General features: G+C 39.5%; 1 protein-coding gene across 1 annotated transcript; it reads left to right on the top strand.

Moving 5' to 3' along the window:
• Positions 1–80: 80 nt before the first annotated feature.
• TOMM70 (translocase of outer mitochondrial membrane 70) lies at positions 81–25,044 on the top strand. The gene is made up of 12 exons (XM_082042930.1): positions 81–420; positions 9,164–9,337; positions 10,609–10,735; positions 14,250–14,359; positions 16,240–16,388; positions 17,522–17,729; positions 18,296–18,430; positions 19,605–19,712; positions 20,388–20,504; positions 21,150–21,247; positions 21,755–21,877; positions 22,883–25,044. The coding sequence occupies exons 1-12, from the start codon at positions 175–177 to the stop codon at positions 23,034–23,036; spliced, it is 1,749 nt and encodes a 582-aa protein (XP_081899056.1). The 5' UTR covers positions 81–174; the 3' UTR covers positions 23,037–25,044.
• Positions 25,045–25,106: the final 62 nt, after the last annotated feature.

Genomic DNA, 25,106 nt, shown 5'->3' with positions numbered 1-25,106 from the left:
CACTCCAGCAGGTGGCGCCGCCCCGCCGCTCGCCAGCAGGTGGCGGGACCGAGCCGAGCCGGGCGATGCGGCGGACGGAAGTGTTTGCGCGACCCGTGCCCTCCCGGCGTGCCCCGGGTGTCCGGTGACCCCTTCCCTCCCCTCCCCTCCCGCGGGCGGCGGTGTGAGCGCGTCATGGCCGCCTCGAAGCCCGTGGAGGCGGCAGGCGGCGGCGGCGGCACGGGGCTGTCCCGCTGGCAGCTGGCGCTGGTGCTAGGGGCGCCGATTCTGCTGGGCGCCGGCGCGTTCTACCTGTGGGGACGGCGGGCGGCTCGCCGGGGCGGCAAGGGCGCCAGCGAGCGGAAGACGCCCGAGGGGCGGGCGAGCCCTGGGCCCTGTGGCGGCGGCGGGCAGCTCGATGGGCCCGGCCACGAGGAGACGGTGAGCGCGCGCCAGCGGCCGTTGGCGCGGACCTTTGCCCTCCGCCGCGTGCGCGCGCGCGTGGCGGCCGTTAGACCCCGCCGTTGTGGGAGTGGAGGGAGAGGAGAAGCGCCGCTTTTACCGGCAGGGACGGGGCTCGTTTCCGCCGACCCACCCGGGCGTGGGGTGTCGGAACCTGAGCTCGTGGGCTGGGGTGGCGGGTGTTCCGGCGCTGGCGGGGCCGCCTGGAGCGAAATGCCCGGTGTGTGGGAGGCAGGGCCACGCAGGCCACTGTCCCGGTTCAACTTGTCAGAGCGTCCCGGTCCTGGCCCGGAAAGAGTCGTGTGAGGGGCTGGAGCCGCGCTGCGGCGGGTGCGCTCGGGTGGCATCCTCGGCGTGCTCGGTGCAACGCGTCTGCATGGCCGGTCCGTGTGACTGTCTACAACTACCTGACAGGAGATTGTAGCATGGAGGGTGTTGTCTCTTCTCCCAAGTAGTGAGTTACAGGACAAGAAGAAATGGCCTCAGGTTGTGCCAGGGGAGGGTTATATTGGATATTAGGAAAAAGTTCTTCAAGGAAAGGGTTATCAAGCATTGGAACTGGCTGCGCAGGGCAGGGATGAAGTCACCATCCATGGAGGTGTTTAAAAGATGCATAGGTAAGGTTCTTTGAGGCATGATTTAGTGCTAGAGTTAGGTTATGGTTGAACTTGATGATCCTGAGGGTCTCTTCCAACTGAAATGATTCTGTAGTTCTTATGACTGTGGAGTGCTCATAACCAGGTGTTTGTTGTCATGGCTTTTCCCTCGTTTTGCTATGGCTGGTCGTGCTTTGTACAGGTTGCATGTATTGGGTCCAGTCCAGGTAGTTCTACTCGAGAAAGTGTGTTACTGAGTGCATTTTGTCATGAAGTACATGTTAGCAGATGTGTATGCATCTGACAATGTGCTGCCTCTGAGGTGTAGAATACCTGTGAGCAAGCTGGTTCCAAGAACAGTGTTTTAAAAAAGAAATCTGATCTGTTTTGTGTTAGTCTGAGATGCTCGGCACAGCAGCGTGGAAATAAAACACAAAAAAATATTGTAAAAATTATGTTCCATGAAAATACAAAAGCCATGCAGTTCATGAAGCTGACAATTCAGAGTAGAGTTTGCCTAAACAGATATGCTTTCAAAACTTATGCAGTTGTAAATTACCCTTCTGAAAATTTCAGATAAAAAGGTCTGTACAAAAATTGAAGGACAACATGGAAAATCAGGGTCCAGATCTAATCAGTGGTTCTCTTGTATGTCTGTATGTAGAAAAATGCCTCTGAGATGCCCTTTCTGCACATCTGCAATCACAGATGTATTGTGACAGTCACAGTGTATCACTGAGGTGAGGTTACAGTTGGCAAGCCTGTTTAAAGTGGTGGATTTGGCAAACTGATTTGCTTTGATAATAAAATGCCATTAAGATATTACTGCATTTTCTTCTCCATATCTTGTGTACCACTTGAAATGCTCTGAACTTTCAGACCTCAGTTTAAACTTCTTGTCTGAAATGATCAGGAGATAAAAAAAATAAACTCTTGGAGTTTTGGAAGGAGTCAGTTTTAGCCTTGATAATTTCAGTGACGAAGACTAGTGTTACGTGAGTGGGCAGACAGTGGCAGGAACACATGGGAGTGGTGAGGAGGGTGACAACTTCCATAGGCAGTGAGTCATAGGTAGCCTTGGGCATTTGTGGAAGCCTAGTGAGCCGAAAAGTCTGCGCTGGACCTTGAGGAAGTTACTTGGATGCAGTGATTTGTTAGTTCATGAGCAGCAGTATTGAACAAGTAGTGTACAGAGGACACATTCAAACTTTGTTTACTGTGGTAACTTTGGCTTGTGGCTGCAAACAGCATCTTGTGTATTTATGACAGTGTGCTTGCAATGTGTGAACTCTGGTTTGCAGTCTACTTGTGACCTTTGTGTAGCTGCAGTGACTTTGCTATTAGTATGTTAACTCTGGATTTCTTGATTGTAGTTCTGGAGTGTGGAATATACCATTGAGTGGTGTATAGTAATTCTGTAGTTGTACTTAAAGCAAGCACTTAAAACATTTAAAACACTTCTGTCTCACTTGATTTAAAATATCGTGTGTCTAGCTCTTTCAGGTTGCTCCACAAATTAAATTACTGGAAGCCTTTACACATCTAAGAATAAGTACGTTGTTGATGGGTATGATCCAGAGTTCCTTGAAGAGTGTCATTGCTTACTGTAAAGAAAAGAGGGATGTTACTTAGGAAAACTGTAGGATATAGTATCAGATTTGCCTGATTACATGAGATGATCATCTAACTGTTGAAGCTATGGTTACAGCAGGAAAATTAATGTGGCTGCAGGTTCCCTTGACTGCTTTTTTTGTGTGGGTAGGATTGCCTTCCCATTCCTCATATCTGAAGAGGTGATGTCATGTAGTTTTTGTGTTTCCTTGCATATTTTATTAGGTGTGTTATTGACAGCACCCTTGATTGAAAATACAACCATGGCAGAGGCTTTATTTATTAACTAGAAGCATTTTATTGGTCTGCCTTTCTGTTGTGGTGGTATATTTTTGTAAACTCAGTAAGATTTCAAATGCAAATCTGTACAGCAATAAGAGCCGGTAATTCTTTTCACAGTTTATAAACATGAGGGAATTCTTTTTGAAAACATGGATGTCAATAATGAGTAGGCTACCAATAGCTGTGTGAGGTAACTATTGTTTTACTCAGAAATGTAACTTAGGACATAGAGTTCTTTGTGCATTTCATTAAATCAGCTTTTGTGTCCAATTGGTGCTCTTTTCGCTGGTTTGGAAGACAAGACCTTGAATTTTTTGTGTTCTTTGAAAATATGTAGGGTCTGAAGTCTTCATTATTCTTTATTCAGACTTCTTACTATTCTGGATGCAGTTCAGGCTTTTCTTTTACCTGCTGCAGAGGCTTCACATTTTTTCTTCAGGCTGTGTCCGCACTAAAGGATTCTTCTGGCATAGATGCACTGGTCAAGTGTGTGATCTGTGACTGATGTTGTGTTGGCAGAAGCCCTTAGCATAGGTCCTATATTGGGAAAAGCTGAACTGCTTTTGAGATTCCTTCTTTTGTAAGCACACCTCCTCAGCAGTACAGTAAACTGGTATTATTGGACCAGTTAAGTGCCAATGATAAAACTACATCTATGGATTTCTCAAAGGTTGGGAAGTCAAATTGCATCTGTTAGTTACAGAAGTTGTCACTGTTTCTTAAAACTTAGATGGCATGTGTTTTAGTTAGTCAGTAACAGAAGTTGCTTTTTACGTGCTCTCTTAGTTTGTAGTGAACGTTGTGTAACTCAAACATGTTGGAGAAGGAAACTGCTTTGCATTTATTGCATTAATTGATACCGCATTGATTCATGATTTTTTACTTATTCTGTGATAACTTCGTGAGTTTACAACCTCCTTATCTGACAGGAGTGAGCACTGGTTAGTCAGTGAGGTAATGTGTTGGTTGCTTCAGTATTTTTTCTCCTTAAGTTGAAATCATTTACTTTTGCAAGTCTCCAATAGTCCAAATCTCATCTCTTAACACCTTTAGCAAGTTTGTAGGCTAACCCTGTGGTTTTGGTGTGTGAGGGAGCATTGAGCAGAGACTCTTGAATCCATGTGGTGTTGTGTATTACAGACAAAGCTCTTTGGGTTCATAGCAGTTCACTGTCTTTGCACATTTTCCTCTGAGCTCCTTGAGTGCAGTGGTGGGTGAACGTGGCCAAACTCCTTGGCTTGTGTGGTGCCACATATCAAGATCAGCAGCGAACTAATATGGCTTCTTTCCAGTATCTATTTTAATAGTAGTTGCTGAATGTTGCCTAGCTCACTGCTGTGTCATTAGATCAGTATATGAACAAATGAAACCCCTTTGTCTAGATATACTTACGTGATACTTACCCTGAATTGATCTAAGCAAAGTACATAAAAATGTCATTTCTGTTGTACGGGGCACCTGTTGCCTAATAAATCTCACTATCGACCTACTGTAAGTCTTCTGTGTTTCATACCAGCTGTAGTGGACAGGTGTAGAAAACTCTTAAACATGTATGTAATAGCAGTAGAACAATTGTTAGACTCTTGGCAGCTCATGTGTTGCTCACTTAATCGCAGTTGGTGTGAATGACAAATTCATTTGAAAAGAAGGTGACTGATGGAGAATGCCGACAGGTTGTATTGTAAACTTGAGCTTAATTATTTCTAATGATAATATGTCCTTGCTTGCGCTCTGAATTTACATCTTAAACTCATGTGATTGTACTTTTTCTTGTAGTGGTTTTGGTACTAAGGAGGCTCTTAAAGCCATTTATACTTGATTAATACCTTTCAGTATAGGTCTGATATAAGACTCAGATGAATGTTAGTAAAAAAAAGAGGTAAGATAGGTATTCAGTAACAGTACGTATTCAGAAAACAATACTTTTCTTTGGTACCTGATCTCATCAAGAGGGTTCTCTCACTTGCAGAGGAAAAAAGTCCAGGGCTTTTTGCGCCCCCCTCCCCCCCTTTTTTTTTTTTAGTTGATGAATTAAGATGGCTGAAACAGGATTCCTCCATGTTTACATGGAATTTCTGAACATTTTGTGAGGAAAACATATTTGCTGAGGTTAAAGTAACCGTTAAGAAATTTTTGTCAGTGTTGTGTAGTCTTTAGACAGTTAGCAATCTGCTTGTTTAGTTACCTAGATAAGGGAGTGCTTCTCAAATACACCAGTGTCCTTTGGCTTAAACTCTGTTTAAGACTCGTTAGTGAACAGTTGCTAAAAGTGGTTCTTAAGAACTGAGATTTTTTTTTATGTAACTGCAGAGAACTTCTGAGCTATTTGTTTATCCTGCCCTGGCAGCTAATTGATTATGAACTTCCATTCCTTTTATTGAGCTGGTTTGCTTGGTTTTTTTCTTGCTCCATATGGGCCTTCTTCTCCGGGACAAAAAATGTCCAGTGCACTACACAGAGTGGCAGTGGGTCAGGTGAGAAGAGGCAGTGAAATCGGAAAATAATACCTAGATATTACATCTGCAAGAAAGCGGAAGAAGATGATGTGAGGGGTTTTGATTACTTGTGCATGAGGTACATGAAGTTTGCTTGAATAATCAGTTTCTTATTTGTTTCCATCTTCGGTGTAGCAGTTGAGAAGAACTGGAGGGCTGAGAAGCAGGAACTTAAAAATTTTGTCAGGGTTAAATCTAAGGCTTGACAAACTCTTTCAAACTGATCTTATGTTAAGAATTAATTTTCATATTCATGCTATTATGAAAAGGTAATGCAGCATATAATGTGACACGAGTTCTTTAATATCTCAAAAATAAAATACAAACCTACCCTAACAACGGCAAAAAAACCCCCCAACAACAACAACAAAGTCCCAAAGCAAAATAAGAGATTCGTGAGACTTAGGTTTTTAGTGGTTTTGGCTTCATCAGGTTATACTGCAGTAAGTTAAATTGAATATGTAACTTAAACAGAAATTAAGTAGTTTTATTTTAAAAAAAGGTTATGAATGGTCTCAAAAATTTCACAGAGTTAAAAGCTGTATATTTGGTTTTGTTTTGTTCCATGAGTTTAGCAGTCGTATACCAAAGCTGTAAATTAATCCACTATTTTCTGCTATGTTTTCTATGGTAAAAGAGTTTCATGATTGCTAAGAAAATAAATCTCATGGGCATCATTATAAAAAACAAGCAAACATGGAGTTTAAAACTTGGCGTTGTGTTTTATGACCTTTTGGGCTTTAAGACATAGATACATTTTGTTATTTTTGATGCATGGTTTCTGTACAGTCTGTGTGGGATCCATTTTTTGTGGGTATGACGTGCTAAAAGACTATTTTTTCATCTAAGTCCTTATCAGAATGGGCTTATTGATGATACAGAGCTGTACCAGCCTTGGTGTTTAAAATGCCAGCTGTCAATTTCAACAGAGTATTGCATGCATATTGAGGACTATAGCAGAATAGTTTGACTAAGGTTACAGAGATAAAGCATCTAAAGGCTAGGAGTCTCATTTAAGGGACCATAAACAAAAAAAATGTTGATTTCTTTCTTGCCATGGGCACTATTGCTGACTTTATTGCATGATAGCATGTTGTGCTCTAACTCCTGACTCCCTACCCCCAAATTTCTTCAATAATGCAATGCACAGGTCAGAGAGTAACTGTGGAGTTAGCATATATTTGGTGATTCATTTCTATACAGTTGGTTGTGTGATCTGTGGTCCTTGCTGTTACTCAAAGCTTACTCAGATAACAAAGTTACTAATTTTAATGGTTTTCCTGTGGTATCATGCCTGGATTCTCTGAAGTTTTTTGTCCCTGTTTCATGCACTTTGACTTTTTTGAAGACTTCATGCTTCCCAAGAACCAGCAGAGCACCAGTGACAGACCCACAACTACAGATTTCTTGCTTCCAGTTAGAATTCCTATCCCACACCTGACACTGGAACAGCCATTGCATTTGGATTTTACCCAGTAGTGCTCACCTGTAACATGTGTCTTCACGCAGGGACTGCGGTGCAGGGCTGTCAAAGCACATAAGGTGGAGCAGACAGACTGGTCAGTCTGAGGTGCATGGTGGGGTAATATGTCCCCTGAGTTAAAAGAATTACAATGATCATAAAGTAGTAATCTAGCTGTAGCATAGGATTAATCTCTGCCGTTTTAAACAACCTTCATACCAGGAACACAGGTCTGAATGCTTCAACTTGGCCCTCACCTTGTGTTTTTGGTACCAAGTAAATTGGAACAGCACTGAATTTTGTAGATTATTTCACAGAGACATTTATAATGCCATTTGCTTTAGAAATGCAGAAGGAAAAATTCAGGCTGACTTTCTTGCATTTGTCTGCTGGATATGTATAACCCTTTCCTTTGTTAAAAGAGAAGCATTGTTGTATTGGGAGCTAAATTTAGGACATACTTGAAGTAAATGCAATGTTTTCAAACTTGGGTTGAGTTTTAAAGAAACAACTCCTCAAACACACAGTTACTTGCCTTTCGGTAAAAATAATTGCACTCTGATTCTGGTTTGTGTATCCATGGAGTTAAACACAGTGTATGAAAAGTGTTGAAATTAATATTTTATCAATTTGACTTAAAATAATATAAAAAAATCTAAAAGTGATGCAGATTATCTTGTTCTATGAACAATGGAGGTGGTGCAGATTGATTTCCTATAATCCCAGTGACTGGTGACCTGTGAGAGAAGAGCTTTTCTGGCAGCAGGGATATTTAACAAATTCTCTCCCTTATATGGTTTCATTGTTAAGTCTCTCCTCATGAGAGTGCCTGTAGGATACTTTTGTTCTATTTGGATTCCTATTTTTGTGTAAGAACTAAGGCTGGCACCCATTATCTGGTTCTCTTATGCTATGATTGGAAACCAGGCTGTAACAGAGGGGTTGTACAGCAACTCCTGAGTTTGCTTCGGGTTTTTAGTTTCAAACATCATTTAGATGCTAAGAATGATGAGACCGGCATGAAATGAACGGACATTAAGTGAAACAGGCTGATGAACTGCAAAGATGCTTTTAAGTGTGTCTTACAGCAATCTGTGTGTAGTTTGATGCTGGTGGTGGATGAGAGGGGAGAGGAGGCAGAAGTATGGCCAAAGAGCAGCATTTACAATTGCCAGCAAATCCTAGATGATCTTTTCAGTGTGCGTGATTCAATAGGTGAGATGAAGAATAGCTGCAGGATCCTCTACAAGGCATTACTGCCCCCAGCTTGTAGTCTTTCCTTCCTCAGAGGGGCTGGTAGGATGGCATATGTGCTCACACCTCTGTTTGTTTTGGTCTGGCAGGTTAGCCTGAAGTGCTCCAAAATGTTGATCCTTGAAGCTCGGCTGTGAAAGAGGAGCAGAAATCAGAAGATTAATGTTAGGATCTTTTGCAGCTCTGTATTTTTTGAATGTGGGTCATACCCCTTTAATAAAGAGGGGCTTTTTGTATCTGATTCCTTATAAACCACAATATTTGATAACTGATCTGTATATCTAAGGGTTGCAGGTAGCAATGTTGGTTTCTGCAGAAATGCAGATGATCAATGGGTGGTGCGGAATGTAAAGATTCATTTAGCAGGGTCACAGGCCGGTTAGCGAAGTTTTCCATGCTCTGCTAAAAATTACAGACTGTGATGGTCCAGCGCTTTGTGTTAGTGCTTGGGTGAAGCAGGTCATGCAAAGCTGTAAGGAGTTAGCTGTAATTTGTCTAGTGTACGAAAGGCAAAACAGCTTTGTTTTCCATATAGGTTTTATTTGTCTTGCTCAGAAGCTCTTTCCATGAAGTGTTTTCTATGTTTAATTCCTAACCTGCTGAGTCAGCTCTGGTCTTATAGGCTAAATGTATTTCAGTAGGAAAATTATCCTATTTAAATTGCTTTGAGGGCTTTGTTGTGTTCACATATTTAGTCTTTGGATAAATAACTTATCTCATTGGTTCTTCTGGTCACTGGCCACACAACATTAAAACCTGTTTAGCTGTCCAAAGATAAATCACTGCATTGTTTAATACCATTGTAGTGAATAGTTTGAAAAGTTTGTCTCCTATCTGATACATTAGCAAAAGAAAATCTGTTGTGTTTTTCCAGGAAATGGAAGGAGGGAGATTTTCAGAAGTGGAGGGTGGACTTTGCCACTCAGATCCATTTTATATCTTTGAAACTCAGCCCTTAAGCACATAGCTTGCATGCAATGATACTTTTCTTATTGGAACTGACCTATCACTTCCTTTTTCAGAGCCCTCTTGATAGAGCCCAAGCAGCCAAGAACAAAGGAAACAAATATTTTAAAGCAGGAAAATATGAGCAAGCTATTCAGTGTTACACAGAGGCTATCAGCCTGTGCCCTCCTGAGAAAAACCTTGATCTTTCTACCTTCTATCAAAATAGAGCTGCTGCCTATGAACAACTGGTAAGAAGTTAAAGATAATTATGTGTTTATTCCAAAAAGTTCTGTTATAATTTGTGTATTTTGTTACCTTTGTCCACTGTTAGATCCCAGGTGTTGATATGTTCTGCCTTCACAACAAGATGCTGGTGTGTGCAGTTATTTTTCACTAGCTCATCATACTTTTCCACATATAAACAAAAGTGTTTTATGTTAAGTATTATCAGTCTCTCTTATTTAATTCTTATGTGTCCCTTTCTTGTAAGACAAGGTTTCCATTTCTCATCCTCTGGTACAATTTTTTTGTAGGTAAGTTAATTTTGCTTCTCTCGACTAGAGTGTTTCTTTAATTGTTGGGTGAAAGGCCAAACATTTTGGAAAGATGCTACTTCAAAAATAAACAAAAAAACCCCTACTAAAGCCCACAACCTAAATTTTGCACCTGCAAAAGTAACATTTATTTGGTAGCTGAATATACTTGATATTAGTTTTAGAAGTCAACCAGAGTTGCTTATTATGGTATCAGTAAATTTGCTTATGAGGTCAATTTGGTGAACTGTATAAAGGTATGGAAAAATTGGCTTTGTACAGCCTGAAGTATCAATTGAGAGACTTTATGTTTAGAGAAATCTGTTCTTGAAAGTCAGAGAATAGATAAAACAGTTCTTGTCTAATCAAATACTACCTATAACAATATTTCATGCCATAATGAATCCAAAATGTATGTGTTTTTTCTTTTTCAGTTATTAGAAAAGCCTGTTTTGGTAATCAATATCACAGATAAATGGATTTTTAGTTCTTAATACCCTTGACTGGCTCTACTGCTACATATGCATTTATCATCTCTTTATAGTAACATGGTGTAGTAAATGGAAATCACAAATTTAGGAAAAAAAGTGTTTTAGCACTTCATAAAACTTGTTTGTTGGTTTTCATTATGTATTCGTCTTTTTTCTTCTATTTGTTTTGTATCAGTCATTCAGTCCCAATGTTGCTTCCTGCAAGCATCTTTGCGTCAACTCATTATCTTATCCCATGTGCTTTGTACAACTGTCTGGTTTCATTTTTCTGTAGGAATTCCTTTTCTGGTTTTTGGCTCTTCTGGTGCAGGTGGCTTCCAGTGGTGCCTGGCAGTTTCTTACTGAGAAACTTGCAGAAATAGAAGTGAGCAGGTAGAACTAGAGACCTGGAACTGCAGCTACTGTTAGGTGGGCATGACCCTGGAGTTGGTAGTGGAAAGCTAATATAATGCAGCTGAGTAGGGACTCTCTCATTGTTTTGTTTCCTATCCACAGCAAAAATGGACAGAAGTGGCACAAGACTGCACAAAGGCTGTTGAGCTTAATCCTAAATATGTAAAAGCTCTCTTCAGACGCGCAAAAGCTCATGAGAAGCTAGACAATAAGAAGGAATGTTTAGAAGGTGAGTGTCTCTTAATGTGTATATTTATATTTAAAAGTGGAACTAGCTCAGGCACTTTGGAGAGGATAACTTCTGGGTTTGTTTTGTTTTTACTTCTGCAACTATAGTAATACAGAATTATTTATTTAAAACCATTCATAGCTCCTGCAAATAGATTTTCTTCTCTTCTAAGAAGAAGCCTTTTCCCATTTTTCAAGTTGGCATCTGCTTAGGTCTGAAATAGCTGCTGAGAAATTGATGCAGCTACTCAAGGTATTCTTCTTCCAAGAAACTTACCACATTTTAGAATAGAATTCGTGTAACATGCTGAGTGGATAACCCAGACAACAGTCATTTTGCTTCCACTCTGTAAAAAACTTTCTTCCCTGTTTGTTTTAGAGAAATGGAACTACTACAGAAACCAAGGTGTTTTTGCAGGTGGAGATACATGGTCAGAAACTAGAGTATTACAGTCATTTAAATGCATTTGGCAGGTATTAAAGGGAAAACAGCTTCCGTAGCATTCTGCTGTGTAATTGTTATGAAAACTGGAACAGATTTTTAAAAAGCAAACATTTAAAAAAATATTAACACTGTGTATTTGGCAGAAACTACTGTGTCAAATCCTTCCAAATACTGTTCCTAACAGAACACATATTGAACTGTCAGGAAGATGTGACTGAGAAGCCATGAAAATTAAGGAGTACTACAGGTCAGGTGTGTTGTCTGAGGGCACTTTTGAACTAAGGGATGCTGTTTGAAAGGATCCATTTAAATTTCATCAAGTGAAATCGTTCCTGCTCATGTAAGATTAAAAGGCAAATGAAATTTTCAGTTGTGCTTATTATCAAAGAAAGAGAGAAAATAAGCCAGTGCTCTGACTGGCAAATCTAACAGTTAAATTAGTTTCATTATGTATAACAGCAAAGAATTAGGTCTGCTAAACTAGAAGGTAAATAAGACATGGAAATTTTATGTATGTATCTATTTATTTATTTGCTGGCAGAATGCCCTTCTGCCCTGTAAGACCATAGTCACTAGAAAAGGACTAAGGTGATTTAGTGTAGTCCTTTGCGATCACTAATTGACCAACAGCTGCACTTCCAGTGTGCTATAATGAAATCTAAACCTTATATAGTTGTGATAAACTGATAGATGATAAATCCCTGAGAAAGATCAAGTGTCCCTGCCATGGTAGGATAGCTTTTAAATGTAAGTTATTTTTAATGTACTGTTCAATATATTCATGTACTATTCAATATATTAATCAACGACTTGGATGAGGGAATAGAGTGCACTGTCAACAAGTTTGCTGATGACACCAAACTGGGAGGAATGGCTGACATGCCAGAAGGCTGTGCTGCCATCCAGCGAGACCTGGACAGGCTGGAGAGTTGGGCGGGAAAAAATTTAATTAAATATAACAAGGGCAAGTGTAGAGTCTTGTATCTGGGCAGGAACAACCCCAGGTTCCAGTATAAGTTGGGGAACGACCTGTTAGAGAGCCGTGTAGGGGAAAGGGACCTGGGGGTCCCGGTGGACAGCAGGGTGACCATGAGCCGGCACTGTGCCCTTGTGCCCAAGAAGGCCAATGGCATCCTGGGGTGTATTAGAAGGGGGGTGGTTAGTAGGTCCAGAGAGGTTCTCCTTCCCCTCTACTCTGCCCTGGCGAGACCCCATCTGGAATATTGTGTCCAGTTCTGGGCCCCTCAGTTACAGAAGGACAGGGAACTGCTGGAGAGAGTCCAGCGCAGAGCCACGAAGATGATCAAGGGAGTGTAGCATCTCCCTTATGAGGAAAGGCTGAGGGAGCTGGGTCTCTTTAGCTTGGAGAAGAAGAGACTGAGGGGTGACCTCATTAATGTTTATAAATATGTAAAGGTTGAGTGTCATTAGGATAGAGCCAGGCTCTTCTTGATGACAACCAATGATAGGACAAGGGGTAATGGGTACAAACTGGAACACAGGAGGTTCCACTTAAATATGAGGGGAAACTTCTTCTCAGTGAGGGTGACAGAACACTGGAACAGGCTGTCCAGGGGGGTTGGGGAGTCCCCTTCTCTGGAGACATTCAAAACCCACCTGGATGCCTTCCTGTGTAACCTCATCTCGGTGTTCCTGCTCCGGCAGGGGGATTGGACTAGATGACCTTTTGAGGTCACTTCCAATCCCTAACATTCTGTGATTCTGTGATTCTGTAATGTTAATAGTAGTAGTGGTTGTTACAATTATTTTCAACCTTGATTTTTATTTGATCTGAAAATTACCTGCTTTTTCTGAATGACAGCGGTTTTCAAATAGAATACTGCTTTTACCTGCCAACCGTGTATGGCTAGTAAAATCCCAGGAAATAGGGTACGTCTGTGTAGTGAAGGGAAGTAAAACCAAACAAAAAACCCACCACGACCAGCAAAAAAACCCTCCAGTGATCCCTGGCAGTATAATTTGGAAGATGTTGCTGCCTCAGCCAAGTCTGGGCACTGGTTTACAGCTGCTGCTTCAGGCAAAGCGTGACTGCTAAGGTGATATAGTACAGTATTACACTCTCTTTTACGGTCTTTCTGGGTGTAGCGTATTTTCCTGGGGACTCCGATGTGCTTCTTGACTATGCTGGCGTTGTGGGGAGTGTCTGTATAAATGGTGGCATAATAGTACCTATAGGCTGCAGGATTACAGAAAATGTATTTACTCCAGGGGAAGACACTTGCTTTTCAAGTGTATTCAAACCATATACTGTTTGAATCTTGAGTCCATCTTTGCTGATATTTAAGTAGGAATTAATTAATTAGGAAAAAACAATGGTAGTATGACATTAATTAGAGGATCCAGAGAAGTAATGAGAATGCACCATAAGAGCACATTTCACACTCCAAAGCGTGATGCAGGGAGCAGTGGGTTAGCATTTGCAGAGGCTCTGTGTGTGAATGGAAGTATGATATGGGCTAGCACTTCAAGTAGGCCAGCAAACTATTTCTCTTAAAGTTGCACCATTCCAAAGTCACAGAGGTGAAGAAAAAAATTTGAGATATAATATAGGAAGATTTTTTAAACTGAGGAAGAAGCAAGACGTGATTGGTCTGAATGTGAATTTTAAAAGAAAATTAGGACCAGTCCCATAAGAGAATCCGTATTAACACTTTTAATGTGAACATAATTGGAACATCATTACTATCTCCAAAGTTTCAAAATGTTGAAAGCCTCTGCTGGATGTATAAATTTTCTGTTCATCTATATGTATGTATACATTACTGTTCATCTAAGTGTGTTCGTCTCTAGATTGAAAACGTGATAAAAATAAATGTAATTGCTTTCATCCACTGTCATGAAGTCCTTTTATCACAAGGAGATCATTTTGGATACAAATTTGTATCTTGGAAAACATGGTAAATACAGCAAACTGGAAACGGAGGCTTTTATTCTCAGAGAGGACATTTATTAGTTTGACAGTGATTCATTGTACTAGTGGCATATTTTAATGTACTCCAGTGACTATCAGAATTTGTCTTTAGTGTCACTTTTGTGTGTTGTTTCCTAGATGTCACTGCAGTCTGCATTTTAGAAGGCTTCCAGAACCAGCAAAGTATGTTATTAGCTGATAAAGTTCTTAAACTCCTTGGAAAAGAAAAGGCCAAAGAGAAATACAAGGTAGGACTTGTGATATTGCTGATAAATTCTGATTTCACCTGACTGGTGGTTGAAATGTTGATTTTTGGCATTCTGTCAATTGTTGTAAGCAAGTCACTGTCTTCATCTGCTGCAGTGTAAGAGTGGATACGAACAGTTTTGTACAAAGCTACTGTTGTACTTAGGTTTTTTTTTTGGGACCTGTCCAAACTTTTGAAACCTTGATAGGCAAGAAAGCCTATTTCTAATAATTGTTTCTCTTTAATAATCAAATTTATTGTGACATTCAGGAGACACTTAAGTTTGGTGTGCTGCCTCACACAGGGCTTTTCTGGACTTGCAACACAATGAAAACAGGGTATGTTGGAACAGCAGTAGCCTAATATTCTGTTGCACATCAGGTGGTTGAATCAGGCATGTGTGTTGAGATAGGAAGATTTATAAATAATAATATGCATAAAAATATTGGTTCCGTATGTATTGAATAGCTTAAAATAAGAAGAATGATGATTTATGGCTTTTTCCCCTGGTTATTCTTGGTTTCATAAAGAGAAATTTCATGTAAGAAAGATTAAGTTGACAGCAGAATTCCTGCATTTCTAAAAAGTGGCAAAATAATACTAGTTTAAGGTTAGGGGGTGTCTTTTGGTCGGGTGTGTGTTTTGTTTTGTTTGTTTGTTTTTTAAAGAAGAAAAGCAAAAAATATTGCTTAAGAAAAAATAAAGCAGTGCAAAAATACATCATCTTATTAGTGGTCAGACTTCCTCATTCTGTCTCGAGAAATGCACCTTCATCTCCTAGCTACCACAAATTCCTTGTGACATTCAGTCACAGGCTGTTTCTGTTCCTTTTCTGTAAACAAGTGCTCATACTTGTACTTTTCTATTTTGGCAATCAGACGTCTTTGTGTTAATGTTTGGAAACTGCAGAAAAGAGACCTATGGAAGTACAGGCCTAGTCAGGAGCAGTCATTCTAAGTGGCTGTAGGTTTACAGAAAAGTTGGGACAGGTATTAAAACATTCTTGCTTGTTTTTTTGTGGTGATGGTTGAAGTGCTGAAATCCACATTGGTTTTGAGATGCTGAATTTCTTCCCTATAGAAATTTGGATAAATGTGTGATGTCAGGGTAGCAAAAATGAATTGTGCTATTAGTGTGGTGGTAGTAGCATCATAAAATAGGTGTGCTTCCAATAGGCAGTGTTATAATAGAACTTAATAGAGAAATTCAGAAGAGTGCATTCGGACTTTTCTTGTAGGAGAGATGGAATTGTAATTCTTCTATGCAGTGTTCATTTTGAGTAAGAAATATTTTTTAGCTGTAGGAAGGATTTTGTACCTCAGAGGTGTTACTTCTGGGATTTCAAGTAGAATGTGTGGTATCTAGGCCAAGCTCCATGTAGAATCAGGATATTGCCTCATTAGTCTTCATTGGAATGATAGACAGCAGCTTCTCTTGGACAAGTTGGAGGAAAGGGTCAAGTGCTTTTCAGAATCTAGTTGAATGTAAGCTCATGCTTAAACTGCCAGCTTGCATTTTTCCTTCAGTTTATGTGCACACATACTGGTTTAGTACAACTGCCCAGTGTCTTATGATATCCTAAGAGTCCTCCTTTTTAGTCACACATGCAGAAGGACACTGTATCCTTCCTCCTCTCTTGGATTTCTTCATTTTATTTCTACTGGTGATGGGTACTGAGTTGTGATCTGAAGCTTAAATAATCCCTAAATGTCAAACAAATCGAAAATATCACACTATCAAATGAGATAGTGGAAAGTCAGACATTGGTTGTTTCGTGAATGATTTTTTTTTTTTTTTTATAATCACATTTGTTTATCCATATCCATATTTACCAGCCAATCTTAGCATCTAATGACGTGAAATTACATTTCTCTGTTTCAGAATCGTGAGCCTCTGATGCCCTCACCACAGTTCATTAAATCCTACTTCAGTTCTTTCACAGATGATATAATCTCTCAACCTTTGCTTAAGGGAGAGAAATCAGATGAAGATAAGGATAAGGAGGGAGAGGCTTCTGAAGTAAAAGAAAAGTGAGTGTACAGTACAGTTGGGAATTGTCTGGAATTAGGTTTTCAGTGATTTTTACATACTGCTTGGTGTAATTTGCTCTTATTTTATAGTACCTGGCATGGGAGATCCTGTGGTAATAAAGTGAGAACAGTATTAAAAATGAAACTTTTATGAAAGCTGACTGCTTAGTTCTAAACTGGAGGTGGCTTTGATCCACTAAACAAAGGAAGGACAATAAGATTTAGAAGATGTGCTGAATATTTACTACATGACCATAGTAAAGCCTAGGAGATGGGAGGACTGGATAGTGCCAAACGATGCTTCTGGAGAAAGGAGTATTTTATACTGAAGGAGAGTTTCTGAGGAGGAGAACAAGTTAGGCTTTGGATTGGAGGGGACAAGACAAGCTAGGGTCTCTGTTAATGAAAACTAGGAGTTTACAGCAACTGGGCTGAAAGGTGTTCTGTGTTTCTGGAATCAAATTGCACATAAAGGAGAGGTTTGTTCTGACAAAGAAAAGCTTGAGCTTTTCCTTTTTGGAGTGGAGTTTCAACACCACATAGCTGGTGCTTTAACCTACTATGCTGTTTTCCAGTTCAGTTTTGGAAGATATCATTGCTCTCAGTATGGAAACCATTGAAAACAGTGTTATGAATTTGATTTTTGTAACGTAAGGTAGAATGTCATGATTACAGGCAAATCCACTGAATCCAGGACACTTGGCTGAGGACAAGGCAATGCCAACTGTAATTTTTCCTGTGAAATCCTTTCTTACACATAAAAGTGTAAGTTGCACATTGCTAAGTTTAATATGTCACTTTTCTGACTTGGAATTCCATCCCAGCCCTCTTGTTTTAAGTCAGATATTATCTCTGTTCTTAATATGAAAAAAAATTTCAAGGAATAAATGAAGCTCAACAAGTTCAAGAGCTTTAAAAGATTTCTTTATTTCCAATGTAATTTTGGCAGGTTTTGTCTAAATTGTTTTCAGTCTGTGATGGCTCCATCCAGGAATATTTGTAACTTTGCTTATAATGCTGCTGTTGTAACACAGCATAACAAAAGTTAGTATTTGTTATGATTAATGAAAAGTCTGAATTGAAATTGCAGTGTTCAGTGAATGCATGTATAAATATTCTTACATCATTTACAGCTCTGGCTATTTGAGAGCAAAACAATATATGGAAGAAGAGAACTATGACAAAATTATCAGTGAATGCACAAAAGAAATTGAAGCAAAGGGAAAATACATGGCAGAAGCTTTGCTTTTGCGAGCTACTTTTTACTTACTTATTGGCAATGCAAATGCTGCCAAACCAGACCTGGATCAGGTCATCAGCATGGAAGATGCAAATGTGAAGGTAAGAACCTGTCACAGCTGGGTTGTAGTTGGGGTAAATGATAAACCTGCAGTATAGTTCAAGAGCTTGTTTCTCCACGTTTTCAGATACTTTAATGGGAGTGTTCTGGTTTATTTACCATTTTGTGTTTTTATTCCTGACAAACTGTTTTTCAAGGACTTGTTCATTTTTGAGCCAGCTGTGCTAAGTAGTGCAAACTAAAGAACGAGGGAAGTTAAATGAATTAGAGGCTTATCCAGTCTGAAAAATCAGTTCATAAATGAGAGAAAAAACATTAATTGAGCTGCTTCAAAGAATGCTGATCTATTTGTAAGCATAGGGAGCCTGTCTTCTAAAGGATTTTTGGGGAGTTGTAAATCCACTGAGATGGAAGCACAGGCTGCCGTATTTGAAATCAGAGGAATTGATTCATTTAGAGTCACTATGAAATTTCTTCCTGCTTAGAATGAATTCAATCTATCAGTGGGAAAAACTAGTCAAATGAAAAACCTGGCTGTAATTGTAACAAAGCCTTAAATCTGGAGGAATGTTAGAGTGGCTAATGCTTCTTTAAACTTTTTTTACAGCTCCGAGCTAATGCTCTGATCAAACGAGGAAGTATGTATATGCAGCAGCAGCAACCTGTGCTGTCCACTCAAGACTTTAACATGGCTGCTGATATCGATCCTCAGAATGCAGATGTTTACCACCATCGAGGACAAGTAAGAAACATTAGAGATTTTGTCCCAATACTGGAATATTTCAATACAAATGAAAAGAAGAATGATCAGTACATCATCAGAGACACATACTGTTTGTGACAGAAGAAACATGAACTCCTGATTTGGAACTCTTGCAGAATAAACACACAGTCTAATTTGCAGGTGCAAGTCAGGGAGCAGCAGTTTATTTCTGTAGCTGTAGGAAAGAACACAAAGCGACAGAGGTTCAGCCCTCTATTAATATGAACTCTGGCTTAAAAGTACTAGGGCTTATATACATTTATAACAGATAAAAGCTGCTCTGTGAAAGGGGCCTGATAGGGCAGAGCAGCATCTGCATGGAAGGAAACTTTGTTAGAGTGGATGTAACGTGTGTTCCTGATAATGCAGAATCTGCAGCACTGCGCCCTGGACTTGCATCTGTTCAGCTCATCCATCTCTGGCTTGTGATGCTGCTGTGCCCTTAACTAATTTCTAGACCTAGGGAAGCCTGCTTCCACAGACGTGTAGTATAAAAGGTGCTAGAAGAAAAAGGAAACACTGCCATATGCAGGTATGCTAAGTTGTATTTGTAAGGAAGACTTCCACAGATCAAGTGCCTCTCTCCATGAATTCATTAGATGTATTTAGTGCTCAGAAATAAGAATGGTGTTATGTGTTGATTGAATGGAATAAAAGCTTTCTGCAGATTGAGAATTAATGGTTTAAAATAGCTTAACAGTAAAGTAGGAGAATGATGAAATGAGCTCTGCTCTTGTGGAGGAATAGGAATGTAAAAAAAAAAAAAAAAAAAGTTGAAATAGAAGCTGGGAAAGCTGAAATGCTTCAACATCCAACTAGTCCTCAGGCAATTAACTAGAGCAAGGCAAAGTGACTTGAGAAAATACAGCATGATTTTGGAGACTGGACATAATGCCAAAGCAGTAATGGCAACAGTCTAAAATGCAGGCATTCTCAGTCCCTACTCATGGACATTACCTTTTTGTGCACGATGCCAAAGTTTCACTGGTGGCTTTGTTATTTTACGTCATGTGGTCATGTGTTTTGTAGGTTTCTAGGTAGTTCTAAAACTGAACTGGAGATGATATGAGTAACTGACACTAATAAAATTATCACTTAAGTGTCTGAAGCACAGATTGAATGCAGAATTAGGATTTTGTTTCATTCTGGCTAGCTGAAAATCCTGCTTGACCAAATTGAAGAGGCCGTGGAAGACTTTGATGAATGTATCCGATTGCGACCTGATTCTGCCTTGGCTCAAGCACAGAAATGTTTCGCTCTGGTAGGTAACATGCTGGTGTTTATCTGGGTGCTTGTACTTTTTTAAAGTTCTGGAAAACATGTTTCTGTTTTATTTCAATTTAATGGAAAAGTAGGGCAACAAACATCTCAATATCATATAATAATAAGGTAAAGAAATAATGCAACAGTTTTTTCAGTTGGAGTGTTTGCTGCTTTCATTTTGAAATGTTTGTTGCTCAAACAGTAGGTAATGTTTTTTGTTTTGCGGTAGACAAACACAAATCCTCATTCTAATTGTATCACATAAAATTGATTTAAATAAAACTTTAATGTTATGGAAGTTGGAAACAAGCTATTTCAAGCTAGTACGATGCATCTGCATTTGGGATTCTTCTGAGGACAGCTTTGCATAGTGGGAACAAGGAGGGAATCTGGGCTTGTGATTTCCAGGCTTTTGAAATAGAAGGAGGCTACAGGCAGCTGTCAGGCCTCATGGCTTCCTTCTTTATCCCTTTCTCCTCTCCAAGGCTACTCTACCAGAGACTTGAATACATGGTAGGTTCTTAAAAACAGATTTGGTAGGATGTAGAGGCATGTCACTTTCTGGAATTTGTAATTGTTATGATGCATGCGTCTCTTGGGAAGTGGTTAGAGGTCCAATGAGCCTTTTTGCGTGTGTGGTGGTGTTTCATTTTTTTTCCTTTTTCGTGAATAGTATCGCCAAGCTTATACAGGAAATAATCCCTTGCCCGTGCAAGTAGCCATGAAAGGCTTTGAAGATGTCATTAAAAAATTTCCAAAGTGTGCTGAAGGCTATGCACTCTATGCTCAGGTACATTTTTTTCTCTCTTAAAGAAAATGCTCTATTCTCTTTCACCTTTTACCTTGGATAACATACATTTCTTCAAATAATATGTGAAGATTTTTGAGAATAAGTTCTGAGTTTAGGAGTTAAATGTGTGGAACTAAGCTAACAGTTTTGTTTTGCTACAAATGATGCGTACTGGTCAAGCAGAGTGTTCTGAGTACTCTTGTAACAGAGGTTGTTAATTTCTCATCTAAGAAAATGTACTGCTGGTTCTAGTACAAAGCATGAGATGTTCTGATTTTAAGTAGGTAGGCAATATGGATGCATTTCCTGTTGAAAGACGTGTATTTGAAAAAGGAAGAAGTTGAGACTTGCAGGTACAGACTTTTAGAATGGCTTTTGCTTGCAGTACATTTAGCATGTTGCTTGTGGTTCTCCCATTACAAATGGTACTGTCATCAGTAATTTGTGCACTTAAAGCCTACCAGCTTTCTTCTAAAAAGCCTCCATTTTGAAACTTAATTCTGGTAACTGATGTGCCTGGCCTGCTCTATGATAAGAGAGCTATATCCAATCTCACATTGTCAATGTGTTTTTAATTAGTATTAGCCCTGCACAGAGTCCATATTTTGGTTGCATATTGACATACAGGTTTCTCTTCTGATGCAGGCACTAACTGATCAACAGCAGTTTGGCAAGGCTGATGAAATGTATGATAAATGCATTGAGCTTGAGCCAGACAATGCCACTACATATGTTCATAAAGGGTATGTATTGAGTTTGCGATCCTTTTGGTCAAGGGCAGTTGGCATATTTAAATGGCTCAAAATGAATTGAATGTTTGTGTTTAGAAGCTTAGCCAGGAGACATAACTTTTTGAAAATATCTTAGTGCTGTTTCTACGGTTTCTCTTGACTAAACTGTAAATAAGTTTCAGAGGAGTTTCATTAGTGTTCATTCCTAACTGAGTATCTACTTGAATAAATCTGACTTTTACTTTAGCCTTATCTTCAGCTTTGTGCTGAAGTTTTCGCTTTCATAAAACAGCTTGTAACAAGTTGTCTTGGGAGGAATTTACCTTTCTTTGGAGTCACTAAACTGGTAACAAGGCTTACTGAAAGTGACTTTCACATAAAAGTTTTTAAAAGCCATGAAGTTACTGTCTACCCTGCATTAGGATCAAATACTTTGGGGATTTTCTTTTTTGTTTATGTGATCAGGGGCTTGGGAGGAGTATGTGAGGAAGTTTGTTCTAAATTTTCCTTCTCTTCTAGTTTACTTCAGCTCCAGTGGAAGCAAGATTTAGACAAAGGGTTAGAACTCATAAGCAAGGCCATTGAAATTGATAACAAATGTGATTTTGCATATGAAACCATGGGAACGATTGAAGTGCAAAGGTAATGTTGAATTGCAGTGTTACAGACTTCGTAGTTACTTCTGAAATTACAGAAGTCCTTTAGATTTCCTTATTGATCTTAAGTCTTTCTTAAGATCTTCTCCCCTGTGCTGTGCAAGGGCAGCTCTTACCCAAACTCCTGATTTCTGTTGTGTAACTCTGAGGTAAGTCCTTCCTTTCTCTATGGCATAATTCTGCTCTGTAGTCTGACAAGTTACTGTGTTCACCAATTTCATACTTATTGAACAACAGGCAGATGAATCTGTGTATGTTTAAATACATCCTTTCTGCATTTAGGGTGACTTCCTTAATCATTATTAGGCTTCATGTGTATCTGATGTAGTCCTTAAACATATCTTGTTGGACCATTTGTACTGAGGATCCTGAGCTACACTCTCAAGCCTGACAATTTGTGTTTAATCCCAACAGAACTGTAGTTTACAAGTTCACAGTGTAAAGAGGAAAGACTAATGCACTTTTCCGTAACAGTGCATTGTAGTACAATTGTGCAAAAGTTTGGGGTGTAGCTGAGAGTATAGTTGAGTTTGGTTTTTTTTTTTTTTACATATCTAGCCATCAAAAGGACAAACTGTTGCCATGAGACATTTTGCAAACATTTTCTATTTGAGTAATGTGAACTCTTGCCTGTGCTAGTTTTTGTCTTAAGTATACAAACTCTTTTCACGAGACATGAAAGTTCATTTAGTTGTCCCAGCATTATCTTTGTAGTAAACATGGTGTCCTGTGGAGAACGTTTTATTTCCCACTACCACCCTTGGGTGCTTTTCAGAGGAAGGCAGTTTAACAGCCGTCCTAGTTGCTTAGGTTTGCTAACAACTTCTCTCAGTTTGCTCATTGTCATTGCAAGTTCTCCTGGTGGTTCTTCTAGAAGTCCTTTTAAGCTGTCAGTAGTGGAGAGTGTAAGTACTGAAGGAAAGAAAGATGCTGTAGAGATGAAAAGGTTGCTCTGTCAGCCTTAATTGGACTACATTTTGGTTTATTTCAGGGGTAATCTGGATAAAGCCATTGAAATGTTCAACAAAGCTATCAACCTGGCCAAATCTGAAATGGAGATGGCCCACCTCTACTCACTCTGTGATGCTGCCTATGCCCAGACTGAAGTTGCAAAGAAGTATGGATTGAAACCACCAACACTGTAAAGAAATGAGAAGAAAATGACCTTCAAAAGTGAAGTTGCCCACTTCAGCCAGCCCTAAAGACGCTGTTGCAGACCATGTTGACTGGTGGAACATAGATTTTTCTGTTCGTGGAGTTGTCATTTGCTACATCTGTTAAATGTTTAGATGTTGTGGGAGTGGTTGTTTAAGGAAGTATGCAGTGTTGCATCTTGTTCCTTCTGCAGCAAAAACCTTAAAATGTGTTAAGGGAAACAAAGTTGCAGGGGAACAAAAGGAAGATATTTTGGCCATGCAAATAAAAACTTCACACTGGTTCATTTTGGGTGATTATGTTGTGGGCGATTTTTGCTTTATCAAACAATATTACAGCATGTGGGTTTTTTTCCTGTTGATTTTAAAGGTAATACTAGTCAGTGCTGTAAAATAGGTTTCTTTTTATATGCAATTAATCCTTGAGGGTTGATTTTAATTTTGCTAAAAGGAAAAATAATTTTCAAACTGTTTAATAATAGACAGGTTTTTTAAAGTCAGTAGATGTGGAGAGAATCCCTGTAAATATATGCAAGCATGCACAATCTTCCCTTAAAGCCCCTCCCACCCTCTGCATAAATTACTTAGAAATAGTCCTGTGGCAGCTATTAGGCAATTAATTTTATAGTCCTTATCCTCACCCCAGAAAGCACTAGAGTACCGTATAGGAAAGCTAGTACAGAGGTTGGCTGGGGAAGGAGGTCAGGTGACACTGCTTCAGCATAAGCTTTGCTGGAAGAAAGGCCGTGTTCCTGTGCAGCAGTGCTTATCTGAATGTCACAGCAAGGTGTTCTGGAGGGTTCAGAGGGACTTTCAAGAACAGGAAGCACTGCTGGGAGTAGAGCTGCCAAGGTAAGGTCATGCTTGCATATAATCTTTGTAATCTCTGACACTCTAGCTTAAATGTAACAGCTAACAAACTGTCCAAATTATCTTCATTTTCTAGAGATGGCCATGTTCTGATCTGCTCCTTGTAATAGCATTTTGCAGGATTAAGTGAAATAAGGAACAAAGCATAGGCTAAAACTTCAAATAATGGATTTAGAATCTGTGCTGGTTTCCTTGTTCTTTAGACCCTGTCTTGTCCAAGGTTACAAATACTGTAGGAAGGAAGCAACTGTTCTGCAAATAGCAGATTGGCAAATTATTAAATACTAGTATAAACCATCTTCTTCTAGCTAGGAACTTCACAGAGGGCTCTGTTGTGTTGGGTTGATCCTTCTGGTATGGAAGTCAGTCAGTCCATCTTGCCTCTCCCTGGATTGATGTGGCTGGATAAACCTCATGCAAATACTTAACTGATGTAGCTTAATTTATGATACACTAATTTGGGCTTCTTTCCATTCTGAAATAATAGATTTGCTTGTGCTGAACTGTCTAATGTATTTCATCTTTTGAAGAAATGAACCATGCTGTGGTCAAACTGTCTTGTTCTCTAGTTGTGCCACCATATAGCAGTGGCTTGTATTTTCAACCTGACCTTCCTTTCTCCCAGCAACTACAGTTGAGAAATCAAATGGTGGAGAGTAGACATAAAGATTTAATCATTCTATTTTAGCTAGCTCAGTAGGTGATCTGAAATAATAGTGTTGGTGTAGAATTGAAGGCATTGGAAGGTACTGGCAGCTTCTAAGGGCACTGCACTAGCAAGTGTCAAATGTCTTCTGGAACTTCCAGTCTCAGCATCAGTTACCTGAGAATAAAAATATGCAGGACTGACTGATGTGACCTGTTCTCCTGAGGAGTTTTTATTCGCATGGCCTTATTTTCATTGGCAATTTCTCCTCTTCACCCTACCTGTACCTCATTCCTTACCCCACCCAATCAGTTAAGGGAAAAAAAGCATGTGCTGTCAAATACTAGCATTCCAAATCATCACAGACTTTTGCCTGTTCTTGAACTAGTTTGAAACTGCACTGAAAGGATGCATTGTCTGTATTTTTTTTTTGTAAATGACGTATCACCTGTAAACTGAAAAAATAAATATTACCTTCAAGTATCTCTCTCTGACATGTATAAGAACAGGTTTTGATGAACGTGTTCTCTGCAGTGGTGCACCCT

The sequence above is a fragment of the Streptopelia decaocto genome (assembly GCF_964273445.1).
Source record: "Streptopelia decaocto genome assembly, chromosome: 1".
In the NCBI taxonomy this organism is placed as follows: domain Eukaryota; kingdom Metazoa; phylum Chordata; class Aves; order Columbiformes; family Columbidae; genus Streptopelia; species Streptopelia decaocto.
This window is presented reverse-complemented; position numbering and strand designations above follow the sequence as displayed.

Bases quoted from the DNA above. Each gene is read 5' to 3' on its own strand.
- TOMM70 (XM_082042930.1), top strand. From the start codon at position 175: ATGGCCGCCTCGAAGCCCGTGGAGGCGGCAGGCGGCGGCGGCGGCACG. The intron at 9,338-10,608 runs GTAAGAAGTTAA...TCCTATCCACAG, and splicing joins CTGCTGCCTATGAACAACTG to CAAAAATGGACAGAAGTGGC. The intron at 18,431-19,604 runs GTAAGAAACATT...CATTCTGGCTAG, and splicing joins TTTACCACCATCGAGGACAA to CTGAAAATCCTGCTTGACCA.